The 12,123-nt window shown below is 33.4% G+C and overlaps 1 protein-coding gene across 1 annotated transcript; it reads left to right on the top strand.

Annotated features, from left to right (window-relative positions):
• Positions 1-504: 504 nt before the first annotated feature.
• On the top strand, positions 505-11,629 carry MMP13 (matrix metallopeptidase 13). Its single transcript, XM_051986885.1, has 10 exons — positions 505-763; positions 840-1,084; positions 1,794-1,942; positions 2,032-2,157; positions 4,224-4,385; positions 5,156-5,273; positions 6,932-7,065; positions 7,970-8,129; positions 9,277-9,380; positions 10,245-11,629. Exons 1-10 carry the CDS (start codon positions 641-643, stop codon positions 10,343-10,345), a joined length of 1,422 nt encoding a protein of 473 aa, XP_051842845.1. The 5' UTR covers positions 505-640; the 3' UTR covers positions 10,346-11,629.
• The last annotated feature ends 494 nt before the right edge of the window (positions 11,630-12,123 follow it).

Genomic DNA, 12,123 nt, shown 5'->3' with positions numbered 1-12,123 from the left:
TTTGAATGATTATGAGGACCTGATCTATGGTGATGGTTGTAAGAATAGAGAAGAGAGCATGTATGTGAGAAATGCTAAGAGAGACAAATGACAAGAGCTGGTAACTGATTAGATACATAGGATGAGTGATAATCAGGAGTCAAGGAGAATGTCAAAGTTGTGAAACTGAGTAACTGGAAAAATTTGTAAAAGCTCATTATAGGATTGTTGTTAGGGTGAGATTTTTTTCTTTCAGAAGTTCATGGCTACCATCTATTAAATCCTGGAAGACTTTGTAAACTGTCTATGTGAAGAAAACATAAATAGTCCAAATCTCAAATTCTTGCAGTTTTGAATAAATTAACAAATGGCCAAAAAAAATCACTGTGAAGAGAAAAAAATCTGCTTAGTATGTCAGTTTTGCAAACTAGGTTTTGAGACCTTGTGGAAACCAGAGAGACCCACATTTTATATTTCCCTCAAATTTTCCCACAAACCACAACTTCTTGGGCAAAACAAAGTAGTCAAGTAAGCATGTTTACTTCACACTGACTAGGAAGTTGAAACTTGTCTATAACAGATGACTCATCAGTTTAGGTCTATAAAAGTAAAGGTACTCATCCTTTGACAAGGCAGCAGCTTCCAAGGGTAAAAAACCAAGATGCAGCCAAGTTTCATAGCTGCCTTCTTTCTGTTGAGCTGGAGCTGTTGTTCAGCTTTCCCCCTCCCTCAAGATGATGATGATGATGATGACCTATCACAGGAGGACTTCCAATTTGCAGAGGTAGGATGCTGCAATGTTTTTAAACATCCTATTAGCTTGATATTTGGGATTATTATAGTAACTTTTTCTTTTCTAGAACTATCTGAAGACATACTACAATCTTTATTCTAACCCTGCTGGTATACTGATGAAGAAGGCCTCGAGAACTGCAACAGAAAAGCTTAAAGAAATGCAGTCGTTCTTTGGCTTGGAAGTGACTGGCAAACTGGATGATGACACTTTAGATGTGATGAAAAAACCAAGATGTGGAGTCCCTGATGTGGGAGAATATAACTTTTTCCCTCGAAATATCAAGTGGCCTAAGTTTGATTTAACTTACAGGTAAAGTGCTATATGGTTCTTCTTTGTCATTTATTTGTTATTTTTATGTTCAATTGTCTAATTTTAATCATAAGAAATGTGAGTTATAAGAAGATAAGGGATGTGTAGGTAGCTCTGAGAGGATATTTTAATTTTTCTATTAGAATGTTAGATTCAAATCCATAAATAACCTGTGCACTGGTATTTCTTCCTACTCCTATAGTAAAACTTTAAGTTTTACTTTTGAAGTAAAACTATTGTATTTGAAAAGTTTTTCTCTAAAAATACCAAAATATTCTTTTGAAAATCACTGTAATTCATTATAGACATGGAAGACTACTTAGGAAGATGTATTTACAAATATATGACAGCACATAAATTTACTATGATTGTACAAAAGGCAGAAAAATGAAGTGTTTCCTTCTTAGGAATCTTGTAGCTATTTTAAATCTCTTCTGTATAACAAAAATCCCCTAACTTCCGGAAAAGTTCCATAAAACAGCTTGAGATTTTGTCTACAGTATGGCAAATATCTACCTATTTAGAGGAAACCAGATGTTAGAATTTTTCACTTTCCATCAACTGGTTTGAAGTCATATTGATAAAATTTTAGAAATCATGAGCTACTTTGAAGAAATAGAGCTCTATCCAGTGGACTTTTCAAGGAAGTTTATTATAAAATAACTTGAAACCCAAAAGAAGTTTAACTTTAGTTCTGTCTGATGAACAGGATCCTGAATTATACTCCAGACCTGACCCAAGCAGAAGTGGACAAGGCAATAAGAAAAGCACTGAAGGTCTGGTCTGATGTGACACCTCTCAACTTTACCAGGCTCCACAATGGCACTGCTGATATCATGATCTCCTTTGGAACAAAAGGTAAGCAAGCAGAAAAACTCATGAGAAATGTTTTTTTGGATTTGGGACCACTTAAAAAATGGGACTTTAAGTGCTGCTTTGACTTGCAGAGCATGGAGACTTCTATCCTTTTGATGGACCTTCTGGACTTCTGGCTCATGCTTTTCCTCCAGGGCCCAATTATGGAGGGGATGCTCATTTTGATGATGATGAGATGTGGACTAATAGTGCCAAAGGTAATTTCTTTCAAATATTTCAAATTGAACAGTTAATTTAGAATTTGTATGTAGTTTAATAATTTTAGAGTGGGCTAAAGACTTAATCACTTTAGTCTGAAACTATAGACATTTCAAGTGAATCATCATAATTTACATTACTCATGCATATATAAATGTATGCACTTTTAGGGGGTTCAAGTGAATCATTTTATACATCAGTTTATGTATAAAATATGATGATTTACTTGAACCTTCTATTAATGAATATGTATAAATATGAATATATACAAATATATATATATGTGCACATATACATTTATGTACACACACACATACACACACACACACACACACACACACACATATCTCTATGCCTTTCCCTCTATCTCTCTATCTTTCTGCTGTCTCTGATCTATCTGCATCTGAAATCTTTACCAAATTTATAGGGTGTACTAGGCTAATGTTCCATTAGCATAGCTTTCAAGAATCTGCATTTGCCAAAGATTGTACTACTAGAAATATAAAATTTCTTAGGACTAAATAACTCATCAGTCTTATATTTAATGTCCTTTAAGAAATATTGTAAATAAAGAAATTAATTGCTCTACTAATGTTAGAAAGGAGAGTCATTGTCTGAAATATGTATAGGACTTTCCCTACTTTCCCTCTACTGTCCTGTTTCTCAGAACAGTTACATTTCTGAAAGTTCTCTTTTCACTTATTGTTACAGGATTGGGAATGAAAACTTGCCACACAAAGCTGAGAATCTTTTGATACTGGTTACAGAAAATTAAGCTTTTCCTACTAAATTCATATGAACTAGTTTAGTTCAGGCAATTGACATTCAAATTTGGTAGCCAGAAATTATTACACAAGGCACACAAACAAATTCAAATTATTTAAATCAATTGATGTTATGCTACTGAATAGTAACTATAAAAAAATGAGTCAAACACACATACACACTATATATATGTGTGTGTATGTGTATATATATATATATATATATATATATATATATAAAGGTAGGTAGGTGGTACAGTGGGCAACAAGGTGGCTCAATGGATAGATTGCTAGGTCTGGTATCAGGAGGACTCATCTTTCTGGATTCAAATCTAGTCTCAGATACTTACTTAATAGTTCTGAGAAAGTCACTTAACCCCCATATGCTTCAGTGTCCTCATCTATAAAATAAGCTAGAGAAGGAAATGGCAAACCAAAATCCAAATGGAGTTACAAAGAGTTCAACACAACTGGAAAATGCCTGATCAACAACAAATATAAAAGAGAGGATGAAAGTATAAGGATGCCATGAAGTAGTACCTAAATTCAATTAAAATAAATTTTATTTTTAAATTTAATTTTAAATTATGTAAATACATATTGATCAATTCTTATAGTCAAACCATTGTGCACAATTCCAAGATTAGTAATAATAACAGTAATAGTAATAATAATAGTTGAGATTTACATAGAGCTTTCAAATTTGTAAAATTTTTCTTCAGGGAATTTTCTGTGAGATAGAAAGTACAATTATTACTTACCCTGAGGATAAGACAAGGTCATTTTTTTTGAGGCTAATTTAAAGTTAGTAGTATGATATAGCATTGGACTTTGGAGTCCCAAAATCTGAGAATGAATCCCGGTTTTGAATTTGCTGGCTCTATGATTATACATATTTAATTTATTTGATCTTCAATTTCCCTGTTTGTTAAGTGACTATAAAAATAATAATGATAGAATGGATATGGTGCTTTAAGGTATACAAAATGCTTTATAAGTATTTCATTCTATCCTCACCAAAATCTTGTGAAGTAGATGATATTATTATCTCCATTTTACAGCTTAGGAAACGGAAACAAATAGTGGTTAAATGACTTTGTCAGACTCATAAAGTTGATAAAGTCTGAGACAGTATTTGATTTCAAGTGTCCCTGATTCCAAGTCTAATGCTCTGTCTACCATATCATCTAACTTTGTAATATTATTTTTTACTATCTGCCTAATGAGATTGTTAGATAATGCTTTGTATTTTTTTAAAAGTGTGTTTTTGTTAAAAGGGCTTGACTTTTTATTTCTTATAGGATATAACTTATTTCTTGTTGCTGCCCATGAATTTGGCCACTCCTTGGGCCTGGACCATTCCAAAGATCCTGGTGCACTTATGTTTCCCATCTATACCTACACTGGCAAAAGTGGCTTTGTGCTTCCTGATGATGATGTACAAGGCGTCCAAGCTCTTTATGGTATGTTATATCCACCCACATTAGCTTATCCTTTAAATATGGAAGGAATATGGCCACATTATTTTAAAATGACCCAGAATGCCTGAATAGAAAACCCACACTCCTTGAGTATTTCTTTATTTTGATTTGTTAGTGTTTAAAAATGTCCATGGATAGTGGATAGAGCACCACCTTTGGAGTTCACAAGATATATTGATTTAAATTCTGAATCTAATGCAGGCTAGTTGTGCAATCATGGGCAAACCATATAACTTCTCAGAGGCCCACATAACGTTACAGATTTCCAAGTTACAGGTGAATTGTCAATCTGCACTCAATGGAGGAGTTGTCTCAACAGGAGTTTCCTACAGCAAAGAAATCTCAAATATATACCAACCAAACAAATAATCTCAAACACAGCCTAACTTTCTTTCCTACCTTTGTATAACAGCTTTGTAACATATGTTTTTTTGGTACATATTCATTTCATCTAATAATCACAGTAACTATGTGAGCTTGGTCAGGGGGTATTTTCTAAAGGAGGCAACTGAAAATTCAATGTTTTTCCAGGTAGATGATGGTGGAAATGGGATGTAAACACAAGTTCCTTGGTTTTCTGTGAAGTGCTTTTTTTTTTTTTTTAAACCACTGTTGGGAAATAGATGAGGGGAAGGATTCATTAAGATCAATCTTGTGCCCTACTGCAATGGGATGGTAATTTTTATGTAAAACACAGTAATTTAACATTAGAGAACCAGAAGCTATCTTTATGATTCAATTGATGGTTTTAGGCCCTGGAGATGAAGACCCTGACCATAAACATCCCAAAACACCAGACAAATGTGATCCTGCCTTATCAGTGGATGCCATCACTAGTCTTCGAGGAGAAACAATAATCTTTAAAGATAGGTAAGTACAATATTCAGACAAAGAACAAACATTTGATAAAAATATCTCAAACAACATCTGCAGGTGAGATCATATCTGTGTCAAATTTTAAAAATGCTGTCAAATTGGTTTTTTATTAACTAATATTAATTTGTTAGTATTATATATAATTATTATTTATTTCATTTTACTCTCATAAGCTAGAAACTACCTTGATTCCTTGAAGGCTTTGCCATAAACTCTGGCAGATATTTCTACTTGGAATATATTTTGAGGAAGGGACTGGTGACTAATTTTCATCCAAACTTATTTAAAAAGTTTGGCCATAAATGTCAACAAGGTCATCTATGAAATTATCTGTTAAGGGAGATGTCCTTATATTGAAGATGTTAAGTCAAGTCAACATTAATATAAGGGCATTCTCTCCTTAGCAGATAATTTCATAGGTGACCATGTTGAGGCATTTGTGGTCAAACTTCAGAAGTCTGGGTAAAACTGGGAATAAACACACACACACACACACACACACACATACACACACACACACACACACACACACACACACACTCCAGAATGAAGTCAAGGGTAAACTGGATATAAATTTTTCATCTTGAAACTGATTGTTTTGGCATTAGTCACTGTTTACATCACTATAGTCTCATAATATTCCCAGATAAAAGGAGATAACTGTTCAATTTAGAAATATATAACAGGAAGCAAATATATTCCATAGATGGTACATTAAAAAACTAGGTGGTATATATCCTGTGTTCAAAAATATTCCTAATATAGAACTTTTTTTTTAAATTCAGGGAAGAGAAAATTATACTAGGGAGGAAGAAAACTTATTATAAACATTCTAAAATGAAGTAATGAAAAAGCAACATTTCTCTTCACTACTGAAAAGGTTTTTCGTGAAATCCTTTTGTAACTTTTGTGGTTGTTTCCAGAGACAGCTGGTGCTGCAGTAAATAGAAAGCTAGAACAGGAGTCAGGAAGACATAAATTCAAACCTGGCTTCAGACACTTAGTAGCTATTTAAAAAGTCATCTTTCCTCTATCTCAATTTCCCCTTCTCTATAATGGGATTATCTAAGTGCTTCTCTCCTAGGGTGGTTGTGAAAACTAAATAAAATAAAACATGTAGTACCTGGAACAAAAGAGGCGTTATGTAAATGTTTATTCCATTCCGTTTTATAGGTATAATGAAGGGAATGCTGGGTTAGGAATTTGAGAATGAAGAATCTGGGTTCAAATCTTATTACCTGTATGGCCTTAGCCAAATTATTTAAATCCTCTGTGGGTCCCATTCCCACAACTAAAAAATAAATGGGAAGTCTGAACTGGATAGACTTTTATCCGTTGCTTTCCAGATCTATTGCTGTGATCCCAAGGTCAAAATTCTGAAATACACAATGATCCTGTAATCATGATACTAACATATTACTTTCATATTGCATTAAAAATAAAAGATTTTTCTTAAGTAATAAATTTATCCATCATGGCTACAAGTTAACCATACTGAAACTGCAAATGCATAGTGACTTGGTATAGATACTCTGTAGTGGCCAATAGGGATAGTCAGCCAATCAACTAGCATTTATTAAGTGCCTATTGTATGTATAGGCACAAGCAAGAGGCATTATTTCATGCAACAGAAATTCTTTATTTTTTGCCAGATTCTTCTGGCGTCTGCATCCTCAGATGATTGAACCAGATCTGTTTTTAACCAAATCCTTTTGGCCAGAACTTCCAAACACTATTGATGCTGCATATGAGAACCCTGCTCATGATCTGATATTCATCTTTAGAGGTGAGTCATCTGCCAAGGAACTTTTCCTTCCTTCAGGGTATATGTAACAAAATTCAAAACCACTGCAATTCTATTCTAGCATCTACAGAATCTTGGGATGTAGATACTTTGAATTTCAGAAAGAATAGATAAAGATGATTTGCCAAGGAACTTTTCCTTCCTTTGGGGTATGTGTAATCAAATTCAAAACCACTGCAATTCTAATATGCAGAACCTTGAGTGTAAATACTTGGAATTTCAGAAAGAATAAAGATGATTTGATGACTGATAGTACCCATAGTCCTGTTAGCTCTTTCAAAATTTGACTTGTGGAAGATTTAAATTGCTGTTGATCTTTAAATTTTTCAGTTTTATTTAATCCTTATGTTACTGTTAATTACAAGGGTAAAGGCTTTGTAAATCTGAAGACCACAGATTAGATATTGGAGAGACCTTACAGACCATCAATGTAATCCCTTCATTGTACAGCCGAGCATACTAAAGTTTAGGTAAATTAAGTGATTTGTCTAATATTACAAAACGAATAACTTTCTTTCCATGAACTATGATCTACTAGCTAGTATCAATTTCTAATTTAGTATGAGCGGTACCTTGCTTGTAGATGATACAGAATTTTTCTATGTAAATTTCCCCCTAAATTTATTACACATGTACATATATAGTGTATATTTGCATAAATATGCAGTAAGTTGGCAAAGCATGGAAACATTTGTGTGGCTGAAGTTATAGTTAGGAAATTGGAAGGATTAGATTTAAACTTGGCTTGAATAATGTTTGTAGTTTCATACTTTCAAAAATAAAGAGAAAAAATTCATGTCTTTAGGTCACCCATAGTTCCTCTTTCATTAAGATAAATGTCTGTATATTTTGAGATGCTGAAATGTTGTTTTAACACTTATTCTAGGCAGAAAGTTTTGGGCCCTGAATGGCTATGATATACTGCAGGAGTACCCCAAGAAAATCACTGAATTGGGGTTCCCAAGAGAGGTGAAGAGGATAGATGGTGCAGTTCACATTGAAGCTACAGGCGAGACTCTCTTTTTCACTGGAGATCATTTCTGGAGGTATGATAACCAAGCCTTCCTTCATCACCTCAGCCAGGAGAGCTCTCTCCTACACTCTTATTATACTTTTGTTTTCCTCTTGGGATACTTGTCATTTCATTTAACAATATTTTATTTCGTTGTATTTCATTTAATAATAGTTTCCATTTAAATATCTCCTTAAGGTTTCCCAAAGCCTTCAAATTCAGTAAATCATTTGACTTTTCCTACAACCCTCTGAGTTTCATTATCATTCTCATTTTACAGATGAGGAAAGATAGATTTCGAGACTTGTTCATGCTCTCACCTAGTTAGCAAGGGTTAGAGGAAAGATTTAAACTCCAGATCTAGTACATTTTCCATTATTCTAAGTTATTATTCATGAGCAGGTCTTATCTTCCCTAATAAATTATAAATTTCTTGTGGACAGAAGTCAGTTTTTTGTATTGTAATTTTGCCAGGTCTTGCACAGTTCTTTACACATAGTAGGTCTTTAAAAACTTTTTTTTTTTTAATGAATGACTTTGGTTAGGTTGGTAGGTAATTTTCAATGATAGATCTAACAGAATCAAGAAAGATCTCAAAACCAATCTGCAAAAAGTATTTTTCAGATCATAGATTCAGGGCTCATGGGTTCATAGATTTAGAACTAGAAGGGACTAAAGAAGTCATCTCCTGTGACCCCCTTATTTTACAGATAAGTAAATTGAAACCAAGAGAATTGAAATGTTGAATCCAATGTTAACATGATTTGTTAATATCAGATCCACATTGAGCAAACACCAAGTGCCATTTATTATTATTATTATTATTTGCCATTTATTATTGTTTAGTTATTTTTTTCAGTCAAGCTCTCCATGATCCAAGGATTTTCTTGGCAGAGATACTGGAATGGTTCACCATTTTCTTCTCTAGCTCTTGAGAAAACTGAGGCAAACAGGATTAAGGATCTGATCCTGGATTTGAACTCATGAAGATGAGTCTTCCTGACTCAGGCCTGGCATTCCATCCACTATGTCCTTTAGCTGCCCCATTAAGTACCTGGGTTTTATATTAATATCTCTGGATTTTGTATTCAAATAGGAAACTCAATGTCAAGATCTCCTCTTAGTTTTCTCTCCTAATGCTATCCAGATGATAAAAGATTTCCTTTTTTTGACTACCATAGCTATGATGAAACTAACAACACAATGAACAAAGGCTATCCCAGACTACTTCAGGAAGAATTCCCAGGAATTGGTAACAGAGTAGATGCTGTTTATGAAAAAAATGGTAAGTTTTCTACCCTATTCACTTTTCAGGTCTATGTATTTGTCTATATATATCTTCTATTAAATGAGCCTAAAATATATTTAATTTATTATGGGAAGGATTTATGAGTTAGCTATTCAGATATAATAATTTACTTAAATTATAGAAGGTAGAAAACACAAAGAGCATATAAAATAATTTGTGTTAAATGAAAATGATAATTTATTGGTTTCAAATGCTATGAAATTTTATAACAATATATGGATTATTATGGTAAATACATATTAATCTCTGAAATTTACAGGTACCTCATACATAATTTTCCTCTGAGCCATTAGCAGTGTTGGGTTCAGAAAGGAAAAAGCCATATACTTGGTCATTTCAAATTCCCATTCAGTAATTTTTCTTTCTCTCCAATTTTTCTACTACACTTTCCTTTTCCTTTTCTTCCTTTGTCTCTTCCTTTGCCTTCTCTTCTGTCCCTTCTCTTCTTATATTTCCCCTTTCTCTACTTCTTTTTCCTTATTCTTTCATATGTCTCCTCCTTCTTCTTGTCTTTCTTTCCTTATTTCCCTCTCATTTTGGGAATAAAACTTCAGCTCCTAAGATACAGTTGGCAACACCTGAATCCAGGAAGTTTAAATGATTTTTCTACTATAATTATGACATATAGAGGATACAAGCTTATTTGTTGTTTTATCTTAACGAATATTAGGTTCCTGGAAAACTGTCTGGTCCATAATATATAGATGATCATTGAATTTATTTTCTAAAGAACAAATGACTATGTACCAACTAATTTTGTGGGATCTAAAAATTAGAAAGGGTGACTATTATTTGGGGTGACATTTTCTATTTTGTCTAAATAGAATTCTTTCTTCTTAGGTTATATATATTTCTTTAATGGAGCCTTACAGTTCGAGTACAGCATCTGGAGTCAACGCATTGTTAGAGTCATGCCAACCAATTCTCTCTTATGGTGTTGAATGTGGCCATGTGATTTTATGTCATTATTCAATTTTTCACCCATGAAGAAATGTGACTACGTATTTTGGGGCCTACCAGGAAAGAGCCTCATTCTGTCAGCTAATTTCTATGAACTTTATTACTGAAAATGCACTGTAAACATGGGGAAGTGGTAAAATTTTATGTCAGGCTGGAACTGCATTGTACTTATTTAAACCAATGTAATTCTGTATCTCCGTGGTCTACCATATGTGTTAAGTATGACAAACAGAAGCTCTTTGGAGAAAGGTTAACCTCGAGAGGTGGAATGTCTGGAATGAATACATCCTAGTCAACTTCCCAAAGGCCGGAACAAACAATTTGGTGTTTTATCAGGAACATTCTTAATTCTAAGTCTGTCTCCCAAAAGTTACTGGGAGACTTAAGCAAGCTCCAAAAAAAGGCAATGGGGTAGTCTAATGGTTAGGACTAAGATAATTGAAAGTCAAGAGTCCTGGATTCTGTCTCATTTCAGCCACGCTAATGACGAAAAGGATGAATTTCAGTAAAGCAAATACTATCTTTTGGGAGAAAAAGGTCCCTGAGCTATCTGTTTTTGTTTTTGTTTTTGTTTTTTTTGTAAGATACGTTAGATCTTTTTATTTTATTTTAAATGTTTTACTGATGTTTTTTTATATAATAGTTATTTCCCAATAATGCTCCTAGTAACTGAGAGAATTCTCTCTTATGACAAAGAAAAACAGCTAAACAAAACCAAACGACACAGTGATTGCACCTGTCATTGTGTGCAGTATTCCATACCTTTCTACTGAGGGGAGGAAGTATGTTTTATTATTGATCTTCTAGATACAAGATGGATCAATGCATAGAAATTTTCTCAGATTTCTTTAGATTCACAAGGTAGAATAATGACTCAATGGTCATTATCTCAATAATTTAAGCCAGAAAAAAGGAAGAAAAATCGCTGTCTTTTATCATCTAGATATTTTAAGCAAAATTAGTTGTGGTTTTGTGTATTTAAATTGGTAATTGCCTCAATTGTCTACTGCATCAGGAATGTAGGGACACAGTTTTTATTTAGACCTTTTACTTAGTGATAAAAGTTAGTTTGTGATGGAAGTTTCTTTATAGATTGAAAATGATAACCAGAGATATCCAATATAATGATAACAATTATGACAATCCAGGAAAGGTACATAAAGCTAGAAAATCTTGTGGCTTAAAAAAACTGGATAAAGAACAAGAAAAAGCATAAAATTTTTAAATGTACTTGATAAACTTCACAATAAAATTGTTTTAACTCTAAATAATGTTGTTAAATAGTCTTTTTTTCCTCTAGCTATATCTTCAATTTTCCGCACCCATATATATGGTGTCTATTTTATATTCCTGTTTTACAGAAAGTTTCCACAGTCAACATAAGGAATATATATATGACAGTTAATATTTAATTTCCTTAAAAGCAAGACTTCAGTTACCAGTGTGGAGGCCTTTGCCTGTAATCCCTTTTACCAGGGTTGAATCTAGGGGATCTCTTGAGCTCAGAGGGTGGGCTGCACTGTTTGGTATTAATATATTGGGGGCTGAGAAGGAGAAACCGGGTTGCCTAAGAAGCAGTGACATAGCCTAGGTTGCAAATGGAATTGGTCAAATCTTATGGGTGGATCAGAATGGGGCCGGACCTGTGAATGACCCCACAGCTTTGGCAAGATATAAAGACCCAGTCTTAAAAAAACAAAAAAAAAAAACAAAAAAAACAAAAAAAAAAAAGGAAGACAGCAGTTGGTACAGTTAATGA

The sequence above is a fragment of the Antechinus flavipes genome, chromosome 3, assembly GCF_016432865.1.
Source record: "Antechinus flavipes isolate AdamAnt ecotype Samford, QLD, Australia chromosome 3, AdamAnt_v2, whole genome shotgun sequence".
Lineage (NCBI taxonomy): Eukaryota > Metazoa > Chordata > Mammalia > Dasyuromorphia > Dasyuridae > Antechinus > Antechinus flavipes.
The sequence above is the reverse complement of the archived record's forward strand: the minus strand, read 5'-3'. Positions and strand labels throughout refer to the sequence as shown.

Bases quoted from the DNA above. Each gene is read 5' to 3' on its own strand.
- MMP13 (XM_051986885.1), top strand. From the start codon at position 641: ATGCAGCCAAGTTTCATAGCTGCCTTCTTTCTGTTGAGCTGGAGCTGT. The intron at 1,085-1,793 runs GTAAAGTGCTAT...TCTGATGAACAG, and splicing joins AAGTTTGATTTAACTTACAG to GATCCTGAATTATACTCCAG. The intron at 4,386-5,155 runs GTATGTTATATC...TGATGGTTTTAG, and splicing joins AGGCGTCCAAGCTCTTTATG to GCCCTGGAGATGAAGACCCT.